Source organism: Corvus hawaiiensis, chromosome 13 (assembly GCF_020740725.1).
Source record: "Corvus hawaiiensis isolate bCorHaw1 chromosome 13, bCorHaw1.pri.cur, whole genome shotgun sequence".
Taxonomy (NCBI): Eukaryota; Metazoa; Chordata; class Aves; order Passeriformes; family Corvidae; genus Corvus; species Corvus hawaiiensis.
In genome coordinates this window covers 11,654,586-11,674,892 of record NC_063225.1, presented here as the reverse complement: position 1 = coordinate 11,674,892, position 20,307 = coordinate 11,654,586, and the positions used below count along the sequence as shown (strand labels likewise).

At 43.6% G+C, this 20,307-nt stretch overlaps 1 protein-coding gene across 2 annotated transcripts; it reads left to right on the top strand.

Annotated features, from left to right (window-relative positions):
* Positions 1 to 20: 20 nt before the first annotated feature.
* AAGAB (alpha and gamma adaptin binding protein) lies at positions 21 to 20,300 on the top strand. 2 transcript variants are annotated; one of them, XM_048317180.1, is made up of 10 exons: positions 21 to 133; positions 5,472 to 5,662; positions 6,170 to 6,266; positions 6,962 to 7,051; positions 9,308 to 9,391; positions 14,248 to 14,330; positions 14,731 to 14,824; positions 15,512 to 15,616; positions 15,889 to 15,938; positions 19,156 to 20,300. In XM_048317180.1, exons 1-10 carry the CDS (start codon positions 58 to 60, stop codon positions 19,330 to 19,332), a joined length of 1,047 nt encoding a protein of 348 aa, XP_048173137.1. In that variant the 5' UTR covers positions 21 to 57; the 3' UTR covers positions 19,333 to 20,300. The 2 variants fall into 2 exon arrangements, with proteins under 2 accessions (XP_048173137.1, XP_048173138.1); XM_048317181.1 differs by lacking the exon at positions 19,156 to 20,300 and adding an exon at positions 16,508 to 18,727.
* The last annotated feature ends 7 nt before the right edge of the window (positions 20,301 to 20,307 follow it).

The following is a 20,307-nucleotide window of genomic DNA, read 5'->3' as shown; positions in this document are numbered from 1 at the left end:
CCACCCCCCCCGCGAGCGGTGGTAGCGGCGCGGCGGAAGGGGCGCGGCGCGGGCGCCATGGCGGCGGGAGCGCGGCCGCTGGCGCTGCTCACCAGCTGTGCCGCGGGCTTCGCGCCCGAGGAGCTCGTCAAACGTGAGTCGGGGCCGCCGCGGCGCCCAAGCGGGCGGAACCAGGGGCCGCGGCCTGCCCGCGCCCGCGGGAATAGGGCTGGCAGCGGCTTCTTCCAGCCCCGGCCCTCACGGGGGCTCTTCTCCCCTCAGGATCGCAGTTCTCCCCTCACGGTCTCAGTTTTCCCCCTCAGGGCTCGCCGCCATCCCCTCACGGTCCAGATTTTCCCCTCAGAATCTCAGTTCTTCCCTCAGGGTCGCATTTTTCCCATCAAGGTCGCAGTTCTCCTCAAGGGTCTCAATCCTCTCCTCAGGCACCAGCCCCATGGCGGCCACGCAGCCCCCGAGCTCTTGCAGAGGGTGTCAGGAGCCTCCTTAGTGCTTTAAGGAAATAATTCATCGATTCCTCAATGCGGAAGGACTAAAAGGGAAAGCTAAAAATTCTGTCTGTTCTGCAGTTGTTAGAATTGCAGATTACACTTCGTACTAAGTACATAGAATTCATTCTGTAGGAAGTGGTTTTCCTGGAAACCAGTTGCCATTTTTATGGCTCAAAAAGGGAACACAAGAATAAGTTCTGATAGTAGAGGAAACCATGGTGGAATTTTTGGTAATTCTAAGATCGGGGGATTCCAGGAAGAAGCTGTTCAGACAGCCCTGGTTTTTAGGGAACGCTTGAACAGTTTGCTGTGCACACTGAGGTGTGGAACTTAACTCCCTCATCCCTTCTCTGGATTTGTTTTTACCTCTTTCTGAGCAATTCCTGCTTAGGATCTCACCAAGCACAGGGCTCCCCCCGAGAACTGGCTCCCTCCACCTCATTAAAGCACATTTTGAAACAAAAACAGCAGTACAAGATCTGCAGTCAAAGGCTCCTCTGTCAAAGAAGCTGGGTGACACTGACTTATTTAAGGATTCGACACAAAAAAATAGTAGTAGTAGTTGCTTATTTTTAAGGAAAGTATAAGCAAATTGGAAGGAATTCTTCAGGGTTTCTCTAGGTTTCCCCTTTGATTATTTTACACAGCGAAATTAAACCGGTAGAAAAGGTAGGTAAGTAAAAAGCTATTTAATCTGACAAAGTCCTAAAATTTAAGTTCAATTTTTTTTAACTGATACTCACTTTGAAATGTCTCAGCTTCCACTGTTCCCGGTACCAAAACTGGAGTCTTGTCTGTGTGTCCTCTGATTGGGTTACTTCACATTAAGACATTGAAATCCTCCTGAAAGAAACAGCAGCATTTGCTAAAATAAATACCATCAGCATTTTAAGTCCTTCCTTTGTATAACAAGTGAAATGAAATCAGATCCAGCAGACTATAAAACATTCAAGGACACACTGGCATGGACAGGGCAGCAGTGAGAAGGGTTTGGTGGGGTGAAAGAGCTTGTCAGAACTTTTTAGGCCAATTCCAAGATTTTTTCTGGGGTTTTCATCCTGTTAAATAGAAAATGGCTTGAGGATGAGAAGCAGTTGATGGTACGTTTGCTAGATATAGTTTTATTTGTTCAAGTCTCAGTAGGGTGCTCTGAATGCTTTAATTCATGGAGTACTGGGGCAAACAAAGCTATTTAAAGTGCTCAGCATAGATATGTCTGTTATTATTGTGATATATTTATCACAGCTTAAAACAGCAAATAAGATTGGTTCAGTTTTCATACTATCTCATGTGGTTGTTCTTCCTTCTCTTTTATGATTTTTACCACTCCCCTCCCCCCCCCCCCCAGCTTATTTGGGTTCTCTTTAGTCCTTGGTGTAATTTTAGGAGTATTTTTTATGGTTTATTCCACCAGGTGGCTCTCAAGGCCCAGAATATGGGAACTACTCCATGTACCTGACAGCTGAGCATTTGAGAGCATTTAGGGCATTATGTTCTCACAGTGTTTATTCCGTCAGAAAAACACTGTGAAGAGTGGTCAATACCTTACTCCATTTAGGAAAAAAAAAAACTGCAAAAAGAAGTTGTAATAATTAAAAAAATTATTACTAGACACACAATGTGCTAGAAGTGCTTAAATAGCACTTGGGTATGAGAGAACAGGGAAATTACTGCAGGAGAGCTACATCTGGTTCTCTGATTATTTAACTCTTCTGAACAGTTATTTCTTGTCTTCAACTCCGTTTTTTAAAAGTATTTGCACTTTCAGAAGCCTTAGTAAGAGTCAGCATTAAAAATGGGGAGGGATGTGAGATTTTACAATATTGCCATGTCCTCTCTTGTTTTCAAAATCATTATCTTGCCTACATGAAAGAATGTGAAATTAAAAGTCAATATTTAAGTCAGTAAAATGAGCAGACATTTATAAATAGCTGAGAATAATTTCCAAAAGTATTGGTCATAACTGTGGTCTGCTTTATTAAAAATTATAAATACTTGTGAGTGAAGAAGGGACACAACTAATGAACTTGCTGAAAAATATAAGCCAGTGACTGACTGCCTGGAAGTAATGAAACCTTTTCCTCTGGAGAGATTCCAGAGAAGTTTGGAAGTTCCTGGAGCTATGTGACACCAGCCAGGATCAGTTACTGGACTGAGCCAGTAACTCAACGAACTTGCTGTTTGTTAAATGGTTTTCTGATAGAAAGAAAGCAAAATCGTGAACTGGAGTAGGGGAATTACCCAGCAAATGTGGTGCTCTTCATGTGGTACAGGGCTTTGTGGAGGCTGCAGGAGGTAGTGACCCAGGATGATGCTGGAGCAGCCAAAAATGGCCTCAAATAATTCCCTGTAGAGCTTCTGCTGCTCCAAATGCTTCTATACAGTGTGGGACACAAATCCAGGATGTCTCCATTTGGATTCAGCAATTATGGGTAACACTGGGACCATTATTTCAGTAAAATAAGTGTCCAGCAGTCACAGGATTTCACAGGGGACCCTGAGCTCTACACCCTGTTTTTGAATGACACCAAGCAGCTCTGTCAGTGCCATGAACTTTTCCATGTATGTTTTTAGAGCTCTGTAGTGGTGCTGCAGCTGGAGAGTGTTTGCATTCCTGTCATCCAGAGAGCTGCTGGTGCTGTCAGGGAGGCCCAGCCCAAGCCTCGCTCCTGTTGTGGTCACACAGTGACTCACTTGGTTTTCCAGGCTCTTTGCATGGCAAACCACTGACACTTTCAATGGCTGAGCAGTTTAATATTAACTCACTCATAAGTTACTCATAAGCTGAACATGCCACCTCCTTTTGCCATATTAATTTTCTAGGAGTTTATTCTGATCAGTACTCTCTAAATTAGATACCAAGGTATTCTTGCTGAATTTCCTTCTTTAATTAAAATCTGGAGTGTCTTGGAAAGAAATTTTTGGAATGCTGGGGTGGTAAATATAACCCTTAAAACTAATTCCTGCATCAGATGAGAACTCAGTTTGAGTTGCAGTGTGTATTTCTTTTGTAGTCTCTGCTTGTTTACTCTAAAGACCAAAAATCTAATTGCTCCAAGTAACTTTTTTTGGGAGAGAACTCCTGACAAGATACTCAGTTTCCTGCCAGGAGTGATCAGGCTGTTGTGCAGTGATTTCTTACAACCCCACATGCAGTCTGAGACACAGCAAGTCTGAATCCTTTCACAAAGTTCCTGAAGCCCTTTGAGTTTAGCGTGCAACATCAATTTTTACTGGGAGAGAAATTTCACAGGAAATTGGCAAAATCTCAGGATGAAGGACGGGTAATCAGCAGCACAATGGGATGAAAGAAAACCCCTTAAAATACAGGATCAAGTAGCAGGTAATAGGAAATGGCGTCACGTTCTAGCAGTGCTTTGAGACCTTAATTTGTCCATGAACTCTTCTAAAAAAATTATCACTCAAAAAGCAAATGTGAAATTCATATCAGCTTTTGAAAATCTTTTATAAAAGTTCTTTTGTTTTGTTTTGCCTGGGTGACTGACTCAAGTGACTTTTGAGCTGATTTTCTTTCCTCACCCCATTTTCCTCCTTAAGTCTTATTGCTGATTTTCTGGGTTTCAGTAATTTCTGTGGACTCCTGTTCTCAGTTTGTTGTGGCATTGACTTGTAATTCTGTTAGCTTAGCCTGATTGTTATTTAGTTACTTATTTTTAACTCTCAAAACACTGGTAAAAGGAAATTTATATCATATTCAAAACATCTGAGAAGACAAAGCCCAGAATCCAGATTTGTTTGGTAGTGACTCAGGATCATTGTCCCCCAGCTCCAAAGTGATGTGGATAATCTTAGTGTGGAATATCTTCTGATTAAAGCCCAATTACTCAGAAAACTATTGCCATGCAAATTAAAATAAAATAAAATGTGAACCTGGAAAAAGCATTTTTATTTTAAGAAACCCAGAGAGGAGACTCCTGTTTCATCCTCTTAAGTAGGAAATGGCTGCAGGTTTCTGTTTCCAAGGTCACATTTCTCCCTCAGATTCCCTGTCTCCTCCTCAGGGCTGCAAATAATCCTGGTTTACAGCTCTCACTGCCTTGTACGCTGTGCTCATTGACCAGATCTATTTCTCAGCCTTTGCAGTTTAGTTGTAAAAATCATTGCAACCTTGGCAAGGAGGTTTTCCCGTCTTTTTGCTAATAAGATACAGATAAATTCAAATTCATCTCCAGACTATTTGGGGAACAGCCTGTTCTAGCAGCTCCAGGAACTCTCTCTCAATGCCTTAAAATACAAATCCTTGAAAAGCTATGTACTTTATTCTTTAACTCTTCTGCTGCCCAAGGCAATTCTAGATGACTCAGTCCATTTTATAAATAATTGACCTGTGTTTCAAAGTGTCCATGAGTTCATCCAGCCTGAACAAGATATCCTGGCCTTTCCCTCAAGGTATAATGGGACACTCTGCTTCCAACTCTAATTCAGCTCCAGGAGTGTTCCTGGGAAGGTTCCTGCCTTGAAGGGCAGCATTTGACAGCACCTGAGCAAAGCACTGCCTTGGTTTTTAATTGTTGAACTCCTACATGGAATTTAATGGGAATTACAACAGAATTGTAGGAACTGGGTTTATTTTCTCATTAGTTACCTTCAGGTTTTGGTCACAGTTAAACAGTTCTTTACATCTCAATGAGCATGCAAGGGTTGTAATAAAGTTTAGGTTTTCTCTCCATACATCCTGTTTACAGGTACTAAGTTTGACTTAACACTTGAAAAGGCATTTGCAGGAAAACAAAAGGCTTTCTGCAGCTTCTGTGCCATATTTTATATTAAAAACTAGAAAGCAAACTCTTTGAAAGCTAAGCAATAAAATCTAGGACAGAGTAACAAATTGAGTTGAATTTTTAAAGATCTTGAGTATATACTCAAGTAAAGATGGATCTGCATCGGCACTGTACTTTTCTAGACAAATTAAGTTCTTGATGCTGGTTTTATCCTCCTCCTCATTAATCTTCTCTCTTACAGGTATCACAGGAAAAGATGATCTTACTGTGGGTGCAATTACAAGTGGAAGAGTGAATTTTTACCCTTGGACAATAGATAACAAATATTATTCAGCAGATATCCACTTCTGTGTCGTCCCAAACACCTTCCATGTGACTGGAGAGATTGCTGAGTCTGTTCAAGCATTTGTTGTGTACTTTGACAGCACAATAGTAAGGCTCTTCTGCTTCATTCTCTCACTTTATCTCTGTCATGTAGCTGCCTTATCACAGTGATAACCATAAATCAGATTCTCCATCTCTCCCCTTTAGGCTGTTCTATTAATTGGCAGAAGATCAATATTCAATTTCCCAGCTAACAGTAGTTGGTTTCCTTCTCTCTTACTCCTCTACTCCAGCTGGAAGAGGAGTTTTCAGGATTCAGTACGCCACTATGGCAAATCCTCTTCCAGCTCACCATCTCCAGCTTTGTTCCTAGCTGGTGCTGCTTCTTAAAGGCTCCTTTAAGATAGCCAGGATTTAGATAGCTAAACATAAAATTCCGTGCATTTTACCCAAAATTGTTTCTGCTAAATGAGCAGCAGTGAAAACTGGTTTAGCAGAAACCAGAAAGATTGAGATAAAAAAAGCCTATTTCTTTAAATAATTCAATTCTAATACTGTTAAAAACTAAAGTATTGTAGGATGTATTCCAAAGAATACTTTTCTTTTCCCTTTTAGAAAACTGGACTGGATGGTGTCTCCGAATGGCTTCCCCTGACAGAAGAGTGGCTGCCAGAAGTGATGATCCTGGTTTGTAACAGAGTGTCTGAGAATGGTAAGAGACCCAAAGAACTTCCATCCTCACGCAGAGCCATTAACCTGCATAATAATTGACTTTCTAATTACATCAACAATCGCTTCCCAGAATGTGTGGGTGAGACTGGCCTGGAGAGCTGATAGAGCACAGCCAGGTGACTCTGGGGAGCAGGAGCAGAAACCTTCAGCAGGTTGTGGTTAAAGCTGAGTCAGAGTTTTACCAGCTTGCTCAGAGTGAGCCATTGCAAGGCAACTAAAAGGCATTCCTGCTGCTGGATGTGCGTGAGCCTGCTGAAAAATGGGGAGGACTTGGTTGCTTAATTCCATTTTTTTGACCATTTGGACATTGAACACACACATTTGCTTTGGTTCTAAAGAACAGCAAGCTGTGAGATACAGATATGTCCCTGCAGTTTAATTCACTGTCAAACCCAGAGTTAACAGAAGTCTTCATTCACACTTACATTGTCCTGTGGGTATCCTCTCCAAAACCATTTGATTCTATTCCTCGATTCCAAGGAGAAGTTTAACTCTGATTTTGGAATCCACAGTGAGTGGAGGGAGGATCCATGCCAGCTACTCTACACTTTCCCATACAATCCAGAACAAGCAAACAACTTTGAGGGAATAAAACACAGCTAAATATTCTGATAAATATGCTGGCATTTGTCTTAAATTGGCATGTTTAATACCAGTTTTTGTCTCCCAATTTAGGTGTGAATAGACAGAAAGCTCAAGAATGGTGCATCAAGCATGGCTTTGAGCTGGTAGAACTTAGCCCTGAGGAGCTGCCTGATGAGGATGGTAGGTCTGCTGCTTCTCTTGAAATTTTGAGAATGAAAAAGTGCACAAAAATATCTTCTAAATAAAGTTATGCCCCTTACAATTGTTTATGTGCCACATGATTACGGCATGGAATGCTCCCAGTTGGTGGGGCTTAGTCTCAGCTATAAAAGGTCAGGAGGAGGAGGAGGAGGTTATTTCCTCTGAGAAATTCCATTTGTCTCCTCCCAAATCCAGCTGCTGTTTATGTAGCACCTACGTAAAAATAATATCTGCTCCTTTTTCTGGCACTGCCACCAGGACTGTATTGATACATCAGAAGTTTATTTTCCACTTAGAAAATAAATCTAAAGAACCGTTTTTATGCATAAGGCCAGAAAAATTCTTGTTTTAAAGAATTAAAAACTATTTTATCCTATCTATCCTCTCTTGGTATAAACAGTGACACGATAGCCTGAAAATGGCAGGTTATTAAAAACATTTCAGAGCAACATGAGCTGTTACACAGGAAATAAACCAGTTTCAGAATCACTGGCTGCCCATACATTTATAACTTGAAAAAAAACCCAAACCCAGCAAGAAAAGTTAGAAGTGTGATGTTCCACTCTTGAAAAGTGACTGTGCATTTCCTGACAGCCTTATCAGCATCAGCCTTATCTCCTCACTTCAGTGATACAAAAAAGTGTTTACACCTTACCTCTCTGCAGCAAAATGAGATAACTCTGTGCATTTGCAGGTTGGAGTGGAATTAGTCACTAACATTTGCTCTATTTCAGGTTCTCCAAGCACACTGCTGTCACCAAAAATAATTCACTGTGAAGTCCTCTTCTAGAACACGTCCTCACCCCTTTTCCCCCTTTAAAGGCCTACTAAAATTGGATCTTGAGTAGCTGGGAAATCTCCCTCTCCCCCCACCATGCCTTTAAAAGTGTTTGGTTTGGTTTTTTTTCCAGTCAAGGGGAGCAGGATACACTTTTGATTCACAGAAACCAGGAAAATCAGAAGTGAAGACCCCTTAGACTAAACAAATACTAAATGCTTTAAAAATTAGTAACCTTAAATCAAGTTATTTTTTCTATTGAATAATTGTTGTAAAGAACAAGCTCTTTACCATTTAAATAATGGGAATAGTAACAACTCAGGATGCTAATTTTGGGAATATTAGGATACATGTTCTTTCCTAGCTGTTGGGTAGTTGATTCACTGTGACTCATGCAGAGGAGGAACTGTGTTCCAGTGAGTAACTTATTTACCCCACAAACATTCTGGCTGAGTTACAAAAGGCACAACAGATGCTGTAAACACACTGAGCCAATCTCTGTTCGAAATTCTGACATTTCAGGCAGCTCATCTCAAATAAACTGGAACTTCTGTTTTGACTCACTGTCAGTTGTTTGCACAGTCAGGACAAGAGCTCTAAACTGAGGCTCTTGATAATGACTCTGATACCAAACCAAACAGTGGCATCACAGAGGGCAAAAAAATATGATTTCAGCCTTAAATTCATTTCTAAAGACAGTTTCAATTACTGCACCTGTCCCTGAGTCACTTGAGTTTGATTTCTAAACAATCACGTTTTTGTATCCAAAGGATTGTTCGGGTTTTTTTTTCCCTTTGTCAACCTGCACAAACATGGGAAGCTGACTAAACTGAGGAAATGGGAAAACTGACTTGATACAAAGTGGTGTCGGATCTATTTAGTAAATAAGTTGAAATCTGAATAATGCTTTCCCTGGTCTTTCAAGTTACTGTAATTCCTAGGATTACTGGAACATTCGGACATAGATATTGTGGGGACAGCTTTACAATATTCCTTTCCATTTTTTACAAGCATTGCAGCCTTTTTTAAATGGGTGTCTCAAGTTCTTTACTTTCTAAAAGAAGATAAGGTAATTCTAGTATCTATTTTTATGCTGTACAGCATTGTAAAAGATCTTGGGGCAAGAGGTTTAAGTTCCTTGTCTGTTCCAATGAAATTTACTCAGATACTACTTAACAATGTAGGCCCCCTGCTAAATATTTAACAAAAAAAATGTAGGTATCTCCAAAATGCTGAGCTCACAGTTCATTGTACCTGGAAGCTCAGCCCAAGAAGTGAGGCATTAATTTAGATTTACTTGGCCTCTCCTGAAGCAGAGGTGAAAAATCTGTGTTTTGTACCAGCAGCAGAATTTATGATTGTGAGAAGATAGGACAGGCTTTCAGCCCCACCTCTGGAGGCATGTCATGGTTTTTAGAATCATTTTTAGGAGTGCAATTCTTTGTGTTTTGGTGCAGATGATTTCCCCGAGTCCACCGGAGTGAAGCGCATTGTGCAGGCCCTGAATGCCAACGTGTGGTCCAACGTGGTCATGAAGAGTGGTAGGTGCCACAGGGCCTCTCCCTGAGCTCTGCAGGGCTGGGAGTTTTTATCAGGAGTTAAAATCAAGCAGCTGCAGTGCTCCTGCACCAGTACAGACACAGCTGGAGCACTCTGGAACCTTCCCCATCAAATAGGAAGGTTCAAGCATTCATTGTCCCTTGATGTCCTGATGAACTCATAGGTAGTGGGTGAGATTTATCATAAAATCCTGGGATGGTTTGGGTGGGAAGGGACCTTAAAGCTCATCTTACCCTCTATCCCAGGTTGCTCCAAGCCCATCCAGCCTGCCCTTGGACACTTCCACCCACAATTTCTCTGGACCACCTGTACCAGGGCCTCTCCTCCCTCACAGGAAAGGATTTCTGTGTAAAACTTACTCCCATTCCAGCATCTGCTCCTGTTCCCTCTCTACTTTGACTTGCACTCTACCAATAATTTGAATTAAATATTCCATTAATTCTACACACTGCAATGAAAAACCAAAGTTTGTTCCACCAAATTCTAGTAGGAAATAGGTTATAATTACCAGCTTGATCTAAAGACTGATAGAGGGTTTGGTGTAGAAGTGAAGGTTAAATTCCACATTTGTTGTAGGGGATTTTTGTTTTGTTTTTTAAACTTTGCAACTAGCCAGGAGAACAGCAAGTGCAGAGATGAGATTTGGCAAAGGAGCCATGTCAAACATTTAAGGACTTTGTCCTACAGAAAACTCCACTTGAGTACATGGAAACCACAGAACTTTTTGAAAACAGTGCAAAAAATGGGCAACCCCAGATAATTTCCTGAGAAAACTAATTATCAGGTGGAGTTAGAATTCTGGAAAAAGCACTTTAGCCTTAGAATCGTCAGAAAAGGAAATGCTGTGGTTGCAAGTGTAGATCTTTTCATTTACTTGAAAACCTTTAATTACCTTTCTAATCACACAAACTGCTGCAGGAAATGTAGGAAGATGAAACGCTTAAAGAGTGCTTGGCCTTAAATTTCTTGTTTCACAAAGCCTCGTCCCACCACCAACCTTCCAACACCTTTCTGCTCCCTCATGTCCCATTTCCCACTGTTGTGGCTTCTCCCTTCCTACAAAATTAACTGTGGAATGATTTAAAGCACTGACAGGCTGCTGTTAATTTCTGTATCTGCAAGGTGCTTGCTGGGACTCAGGGAAACCAGGATGAGAATTACTAAACTACATTTTTTAATGCAGCTTTTTGAGTATTTCTCATCCCTCATCAGCACTGAGGTTAAGGTGGGGTCTGATTCAGTGTAACCATTGCAGAGAACCAGGTAACCTTGTCAGAGGGTGTCAAGTTATCTCACTTGTGCTAAAAGTGGTTTTTTAACAACGTATTTCCCGTATTTGGCAGATGCCACGTTACAGAACAGCAGAGTTTAGTCACATGTTCAGTTCTTCACGGGGGGAAATTCCTGCACATCACTGGTGTGTTCTGTAAAGGTCAAACTCCGTGAAAAATCCAGATTTTCTCTCTCCACAGCACCAGCCCCACACAGCATTGAAGTATTACCACAGGCCCCTCAGGAAGTGAGCTATATTTGGAAGGTGTTGCAGCCTGACTGTGCCTTCAAAGGGAAATTGTTGAGCTCATTTTGCTTAAAATAAAACTTTTTACAACCTGTAACGTATCTTTTGTTTTCAGCTTCCTCCAGATCCTGGAAACTGGCTGCCATCTAAATCCAACTTTAGCTTTTCCACTGAATGACCTGCAATTCCTGGCTAGTTGAAAATGCAGGGAAGAGTTATCAGAGAGCATAAAAGAGTTCTAGTAGTAAATGTGTAGTAGCAAATGCTTATAGCACTGTTAGGTGTACCCTTAATTCAACAGCATTGCCTTAATTCAAAAACCTGTTTCCATGACAATTTAAATTTTCAGGCAGACCAGGAATAACTTTTTTCAAGCACAAACATTAAACCCATATTATTTTTTTTTATTGCGTTAAGCCCCAACACAATCCTTCTCAAGCTTTAGTTTTTTTCACACACCTATTAACATCTTAAACTTCAGATTTTTTTTCTCTAACCATTAAATGCATCATTCTCACACAGATCCATAATTATTAAATGTAACACAGTTGAATTAGAAACAAGTTTACATCAAGTAACCAACCCAGATGCTCTGTGAGCAAATAAAGCAGCATTATCTCTACTAAAAGCCAAAGCAGCAGTCTTACCTGAGAGTCTCCCAGGAACAAATCCTTTCTGGAGCTGGTGCAAAGTTCTTGGTTTATCCAGGCCATGGACCTCCCTTCAGTCTCAGGAAGTTTTCTTTCCCTTGTGCAGGAGAATGAGTGATTCTCCAGATAACATATTTCCCTCCCCACAAAGGTATTAAACTGCTGTTGCCTTCTCTGTCCCTACAAGAGCCTCTGTGACAAGAAGAGAAACCATTTCCAGCCCTCTAGAAGAGGCTGCTTGGTTTCTTTCTTGCTTAAATCCCAGTTTTAGTGATCCCAGGTGAAGCTGCTTACCTCAGGTGGGGCCAGGAATGTGCCTGGCTCTAATTACCAAATCAATGTGATTGAGGTAGGCCATTTAAACAAATTGTGATTTTGGATGCGTTAATGCCAGTTTTATGTGTAAGGATCACCATGTATCAGCTGGAGACAGACTGGAGGAATATAGGTAAAGGCAGTGGAAAACACTTGGCTATGAAACAGGAATCTGGGCATGCTGAATCCATGTTCAGAGCATCATGGGTGATACCTGGGAAACTACACAGAGCATACAATCATGGAATCTGGAATGGTTTGGGTGGGAAGGAACCTTAAAGCCCATCCCATTCCACCCTCTGCCATGAGCAGGGACACCTTCCACTATCCCAGGGTGCTCCAAGCCCCATCCAACCTGGCCTTGGACACTTCAGGGATCCAGGGGCAGCCACAGCTTCTCTGGGCTCCATTATAGCCACTGACTCTTCCAGTAAGTGGGATGAGCTAATTTTTGGCTTTGCTGCCACAAGAACACTGTGTAAGGCATCACCCACTTCCTGAATTGCGCCCAGAAGTTGAAATAACTTTTAGATCCAATAAAAGGAGTTTATAGGAAGGGTTTTTCAAGGGTGTGCCTGCAACCAAGTGTTGTGTCTGCCTCCTCCCTAACCATGGATCCAAAGACAAATAGTTGCTGTTCACAGATCCCTGCTGTAGATTCCAGGTTTTCTGGAAGGGATGACATATGTAATAATTCTGGCTGAGGTTCTGTAGGGTTGGAGGAGGGAATATGGAGCCACTGCCATTTTTCTGTACAGGACAAACTCTAATCCCAGATATGAACGAGGTCCATGATTAGATCACTCTAATGCTCCTCTGCCAGTGTGGGAATGTGCTCTCTCCAGGACATTCTGGACTGCAGTGTCCAACCTCACTTGAGATGACTCAGAAATTGGCTCCATGTCCATCTTTGCGGCTCCCCAAAAGCCAGCTCTTTGCTCAGCCCCATTGAAACTTGGGGAAGCTGCACTGCTTTGGGATGCAAGTCCCAAACTTTCATCCTCCAGTTCCTGTTAATTGACCTGACGGACTTCACGGGCTCTCACGTGGCAGCTGAACATTTTCCAGGGAATTCATTCAGCTGCACTGATTCACTTCTTCCCACCCCTTTGGCCAGGGATCTCTTAAAGCAGTAAAAGAGGATAAAGCAGAGCCAGTGGCCCCAAATACCTGCCAGGGCTGAGGCAGGACAACATCAGCTGCAGGAGCAGGGAACGGGAACTGAGGGCTCAGGAATGCTCTCATGGAGCCATGTTTACCTGAGTGCTGGGTGCCTGGTGGGCTCAGTTACACATCCAACCCCTCAAAATGGGAGTCTGGAGAAATGGCAAGGAAATTTGGACAGAGCATCAAAATTACATCACCTCAACAATTGAGACTAGAGCTTAGTCATGAGTGTAATAATTTAGAATATACTTCTTCTAAAAAGTAATATTAAATCTTTCTTCTGGCAGAAGTCATTGTTTCCTGGCTATTTCTGGTACAATAACTTCACATTAACTAAAATACAAAGATTTGCAGAAAAATCTCTTGAGTCTCTTGTGTAACTGCAAATATTTACTACTCAGTGCAAGGCCATTTGTAGTGAGTAGTAAGCAATGACTTAGAAAAACCTGACTTAGTAAAACCACCCCATCATATCACTTATTATGCACATAGTTTTATATAAAACAAGTTTAAAAATACAGCCAGTTTGAATTTAAAATACTGTACCACATTTACTATCTTAGATGACTGTTTAGGTTTAGGTTTGAAATCACTCTTTAAGTTGGGTTTTAAAATAGCATTGAGATACACCCTAGGCCAGCAGTGGGGAAAGCCCAGAGCACCTTGCAGTGAGAAGAAACCCTGGATTTGATGGATAAGTCCATCCAGGAGTTCTGAATTAGATATTTAAAAAATTTTTTTGCCATTATTGTCATGCTCAGCCTGTTTGGACAATGTGTGAGCAGAGGCTCTCATTGCCTTTCCTGAATCCAACCCCAAACTCAGTGCTGCTTTCCATGGAGGTTAAACCTGGGCACCAAGAACAGCAAATGCTGCTTCTGGATTTTCCCAGCTGCCTTGTTTGGAATTTACCAGCTCAGATCCTAACAGAGCAGAGACTTCCAACAAGAACTGAAAAGATCTCACATCTCTTGCAGCTCACACAAGCCGTGGCGAATATTTAGCAGTAAACGTTGCTAACACAGTTTAAAGCTTAGAGATTATGTGAAATTTCTGCTTAAAATCTATTTTCAACTGCACTGGCACAGTTTTCCGTGGTGCTTTGTGTCTTCCCTGAAATACTCCCTCTCCCACCTGGCCAGTCCCAGTATTTGCAGTAATTTTGCACTGTGTGCTTTGTTTCCAGACAGGACCCAGGGCTTTGGTCTCCTCAGCACATTGGCAGGAGCAAACAGGAGCCGTGGCTGCGAAGAGACCCCGGAGACAGAAGTAAACAGTAATTCCCGAATTCCTGGTTCCTGCTCTTTGCTCAGGCCCGCCCTTCATCCATGGGGTGGTGGCTGGGACCTCCCCACTGTGTCTTGGAGCCAAAGAGCACTCAAAGCTCCATTCAAGATGGTTTTGATTATATCCCAATTATCCCATTTTGGGCAAAACAAAACCTGTCATTTCATGGTGTTATTTGAAAAAACCCCAACAAATCTCTCCTAAAAAATCCCTTAATGCAGCACCAATTTCCAGTGTTGCAGAAGTGGCTTTTCATGGAACAGGTTTTGCAGTAACACTGAGATACAGTGTAAGGTTTTGAAGTAAAAGCAGGAAGCACCTGATTTGCGGCTGATGTTTTTCATGCCTTACTGGATACTCAAATATCTTTGTTTCCTGACAGTCCAACCCATCCCCAGGAGACAGGGAAGAATCCCAGTCAGATGGTGGAGAGGATGGAGCTGGCACAAACAACCTGGAGCTTGACAGTACTGCAGGTGAGTTCTGCTTGGAGCATCCACACCTGGCTGGGACGGGCCCGCAGAGCCCCTGAATTCTGCTCAGGGAAAAGTGGAGCATAAAGGCACTTGCCAGAGCCAGGGGAGGTCCTTAAATAATTGCAGCATTCCAGGAGATGGGACCTTCTTAGCAGCTGTATGTGAGATCTGAATGTTTGTTGTTGTGGTTTCAGCACAGTCTCATCATTCTTTGATTCACTCTCTGGCTGTTTCTGGACAGATCATTCTGGAATCAGCAAGAAACCTTAAATACTAGATGAGCTCCCATGTAATGTATCATAGAATCATGGAATCTGGAATATTTTGGGTTAGAAGGGACCTTAAAGCTCATCCCATTCCAGCCCTGCCATGGGCAGGGACACCTTCCGCTATCCCAGGGTGCTCCAAGCCCCATCCAGCCTGGCCTTGGACACTTCCAGGGATGCAGGGGCAGCCACAACTCCTCTGGACACCCTGTGCCAGGGCCTCCCCACCCTCACAGGGAACAATTCCTTCCATGAAATTAATCATCACTGTAACAATGCCGTGATTTGTCTGTATGAGCAATCAGTAAACCAGTTTCTCTCCTATGACAGTGGAATTTGCAAATGGGATTTGCAGCTGGTAAAATCCTGGTTTTCTGCTGATAAACCAGAATAATTTCTCTTCAACCAACCTGTATTTCAGATCCCATGCTGGATATGGACATCCAGGAGCTGGCCAGCCTGACCACGAGAGATGGGGACCTGGAGAACTTTGAAAGGCTGTTCTCAAAGCTGAAAGAAATGAAAGGTAATGCACCAGGAGAGATGGACCTGAGCTCTGGCACCTCCTCCAGGGGCTCAGAGAGAGGCAGGAGTGAGTTGGAAAGCTGTGCAAATTCTTCTCCTGCCTGAAGTCCTTTATAAGTAGCTGCTCTTTTCATTCATTTGCCCTTCATCTTGATAATGCTCTGGAAAGCAGCAGATGTTGACTCTTGGAGTTCCCTAAATCCAGCTGCAGGAGGTGTTTCTGTCCCTGCTCACTCCTGAGCTTCACAACCCAAATCCTCTCCTTCCCCACAGACAAAGCTGCCACGCTGCCTCACGAACAGAGAAAGCTGCACGCGGAGAAGGTGAGCTTTGGGAATTGGGGTGGAAATCCATAAAATGGGGGGTTTCTTTCCAAGCCACCGTTCCTGCCTTTGGAGAGTTCCTGGATTAAGAGCAGTGAGAACAAACCATGCAGTCCCAGGGAAGACTTGTCAGGTATCTCCCGAAAACTGAGTAACTTGCAAGTTTGAAACACCAGAAAAGCATAAAATCCTGGAATGGTAAAGATCATCTCATTCCACCCCACTGCCATAAGAAAAAGACTTTCCCCTTTCTGAATTTTGAGCTGAAGTTCCTGCCGTCACTGGGGGTGCTGGCCAGCTTCCACAAGTCAATGGGAAAGTCTGGATCTCCTGGAAAATGTAATCATGCCTTAATTAGCACAGGTTTTGTATCACAGGTGCCTCCCATGACCTGAATCATTGCCTCTGTGTTCCTGAAATTCCTTAACCTCAGAGAGGAGGCATTTTACTTACAGACCCAGGTGCCAGATTTAGCTGCTGCTCAGTTTCTACATTTTGGATGGGAAATACAAAATCTTCAGTCATTTGATGGGAATTTTCTCCCTTTCCCATCTTTCTTGCCATTGTAGGTGGCCAAAGCCTTCTGGATGGCGATTGGAGGAGACAGGGATGAGATTGAAGGTCTCTCCTCAGATGAAGAAAACTGAATTCCTCTGTAGCTGGAAGTGCCAGAGCAATCCTAAAGGAATGATCCTTCCCTGCAATTAGTGTCTATTGCCAAAAACCCCATTTAGCTGTAGCTGCTTCCCTTGGTGACAGCATTCCCCATGTTCCACATTCCACAACACCTCCTGGCTCCAGAGGATTTGTGTGACTGTTCCTTTCTCCTCTCTCAGAGGACTTCGGAAGGTGACGTGTGTGGTTCAAGGAGATATGGATGAGTTTACATTTTTCAAATGAACATTTTTATTATTTCCTCTCTGGGGTTTAAATAAACAATCGTGTTCCCAGTTATCTCTGCACACATGGCTGGGGGCTGGGAAGCGACTCCTGAATTCCAAACTCCACTCTTCAGCTGTAGGCCTGCTGGATGGTTTTATGGAGCTTCTCCCAGCTCAAACTGCCCAGATTTCGATGAGCCATGAAGAGGAAGTTGTTGAACTGTGCCCTGTGGGAGATGCTCTGCCATGAGCTGGGAGCTGCATCCTGCCAAGTGCCAAAGCCATTAAAAGTGGCCCCGGGCTCGGATTCTGTTTGGATTTTGCCTGTGTAAGGATGGGGGCCTTCCCTGGAGTGACAGGTGTTGTCCACACTCCCTGGATTTCCATTGGAAACTAAACCTGGGATGAAATGCCAGATGTTTGCTGCTGCTCTGGGGTGGAATTCTCTGCCCAAACCTTCTGCAAGGCCTGGCAGAATGCACAGAACTGCTCTGGGGAGCTCTGTCCTAAATTCCCAACACTGGGATTCCAAACCCCTCAGTGCCCCTGGATGTGTTCACACTCCTGTGTGTCCATCAGGCACGCAGGGCTGTCCCGTGGTGTCAGGGCTCACAGGGAATTCCCTTGTCCTGGATTGAGGCCACATCACTTCCACACCAGCACACGGCACAGACCCACTGGAATTAGGGACCTGGAAGGTGGAGCCTGGTGAGGGAGTGAGAGGAGAAAGGGGAAATGCCACCCTGGCTCCTTCTCTGTTACCAGCACAGTCAGTGGATCAGCAGGAAGAGGATCCAATAGATTCCCATATGGAAGAGTCTGGCCCCAAGAACTTTTTCCTTATCATTTGAAAATCCACCCTGTTAAGCACCCTCAGTTAGGAATTTCAAAATTAACTTTTCCAATGTCCACTAAATTCCCAAGTCCCAGGACACAGGTTTGCCATTGATTATCAGATGGCTTTACATCCTGGAGGCACTTTCACAGTGGTCCTTGAATTCACTGTCTCTTCTTTTATGATGAAGCAAAGGTGAATGTAAATAATGAGTTTCTTGGAATGCTGGAAATCATTTCCAGGGTCGAAACGGCAGCATTTAAGGACAAGGACTGAAGCCTCATTGGCAGTTTGGAAAGTGTTTCTCAGCTACAGCTTGAGCAGGAGCTCCCCCATGGTAAAACACCTGGTTTGGGAAGAAATACCCTGGAATACACAGAGACATTTGAGGAAACACCTGCCAGGGACACCTCTTCCCAACCAGCTGCTGGGCCTTGCCACGACTCTGCCTTCTCCCATTCTCCCCATCTTTTTCCCAGCACAGAGAATGTCATAAAGACCTGAAGGTGGCTCACTCCAAGCAGGGAATGGTTTTCCATGTTGGCTTCTTGGTAGTTGAAGACTTCTTTCTGCCCTTTCTAAATCTTTGTTGTGCAATGGTGATAAATGGCAAAAGTGCCAAGGGAAGGGAGTTGAGGCAGTGAAGAAAACAATGGACTCGGACACTTTATAAACCCAATCATTAGACATGTGATAGAGATGTGACTATTTAAATTTAATGAGATCATATCAATTAAAACCCACTGCTTTCCTGCCTTTTTATGAGGTAACAGCGGCTCATTCCCATATTCAGAACTCTTTTAAACATGTTTTTATTATAAATACTTGTCTTGTTTGTAGGGGGAAAAATCATGGAGGCAGGAAGTGTGGCTGGAGACACTGGAAAATAGTTTAATGATCCTTTGAGAGTGTTGTGTTGTGGTTTAAAATCAAGATTTACTTTGCTGGTGGTTAACTTTTTGTGGGTGGTTTGGGGTTTTTTCTGAAGAGACCCTTTGGTTTTGGCTACAGAATTTCTTCGCAAGGTAAGAAGTTACAGAAATGAATAAAAGGGGCATTAGTGGAAAAGCAAAGTTGTATCTGTCACTCAGTTTCTCTTTGTGTAGCAACAACAAAAAGAATTCCCAGCTGGTTTCCACAGAATCCCAGAGAGGTTTGGGTTGGAAATGACTTTAAAGGCCACCCAGTCCCACCCCTGCCATGGGCAGGGGCACCTCCAGGTTTGACATGCTTGTCCCAGGTGGCAAGCTCCAGTTCCAGAATTACTGGTTGCTGCTCCAGCACTCCCAGTCCTGGGCTGGCATTCCCAGCTCAGGCATTCCAGTGTTACTGGCCAGGCCAGGCTGCAGGTGAAGCTCTGGGATGGCAAAGATTTCCTGCCACTAAACCAACGCCTGTCACCCAGCTTTGGCCTGAACCACAAATTCCAGGCAATGTCAGCTCACTCTTACTTTTGACTGAGGCTTTGAGATTTTTAATTCCTCCCATTTCCCATTTCCAGTGGGGAAGACTGGGATACTGGAATCTGTGGTGTCTCCAGGTGACACCCAGCAGAGCCCCCAGCTCAGCGTGGATTCACTGCAGCACACTCGAGTTCTGGCACCCCCAGCACAAAGCCTGGACGAGACCCTTCATTACCACATTGTTGGAAACCAGAGTGGAAAAAGTGTTCTCGTAAATCCTATCAGGAAAAACAACCCAAAAAAAGAGAATTCCAGTGAAACCCTAGGAGGGCTGTGAGGAGTTCACAGCACGGATCACGGTGTGCCTTGGCTCCTTCCCGGGGCTCTTCGGAGAGTGCCCGCTCCGAGGCCATGGGATGCCAGGGATCTGTCACTGTCCCCCGGGATGGCACCTGCCCCACCCACCCTCATCCATGGGGCTGTTGGAATTCGGCCCCCGGGAGTGGCCGCAGGGGCAGCGGCATCGCTGTGGAGACCATGGCTCAGCACGGAGTGACAGCCAAAAATCCTGCCTGGGGATTAATCAGGAAAACTTCGCCACTAGGAACACAATGCAGCCATGGAATGGCTTATCAGGGAGCAGGTGGGTGGAATCTCTTGCAGATTTTTCTTCAGGATTTATTGGCTGAACTCGTGTCTGCAGCATGGAATTGCAGTTCCTCCACACAGAGACACCGCAGGAATTCAGGGTCTGCTTGTGACAGGACACTGAGGACTGAGCAGTGAATGCTCCTCTGCAGCTCCTGCTCTCCTGAGCTGTTAAGAGAGTTCCCCAATTTCCTGACCTGATACCAGAGTTTCCCAATTCCCAGCCCTATGGTGGAATTCCAGTGGCAGTTTGAACACGTGAATGCTCAGCTATGTCTGACTTCTCCAGCAATTGGACAATAAATCCTTGGAGCACAGAAGTCCACTTGTACTCACCCTTGAGTACTGTTAGTTAAAAAAAACCCTAAATACAATTTTAAAATTATTTTTTTATATATTTGGCTTTAAATTCTTGAATAAATCTGTCCTGGCTGTAAAAAGAACAAAGGTCTTACCTGTCACTGAGCTCTTGGGTGCATTACTGGGAATGACCTTTGTTACACAAACCTAAAGATGCTGCTTGTGTCCCAGTTCCCTGTTATGGCAACACCCCAAACTGTCAATTTGGGTCCTTAAATACATTCTTGCAACAGCCTGATGTG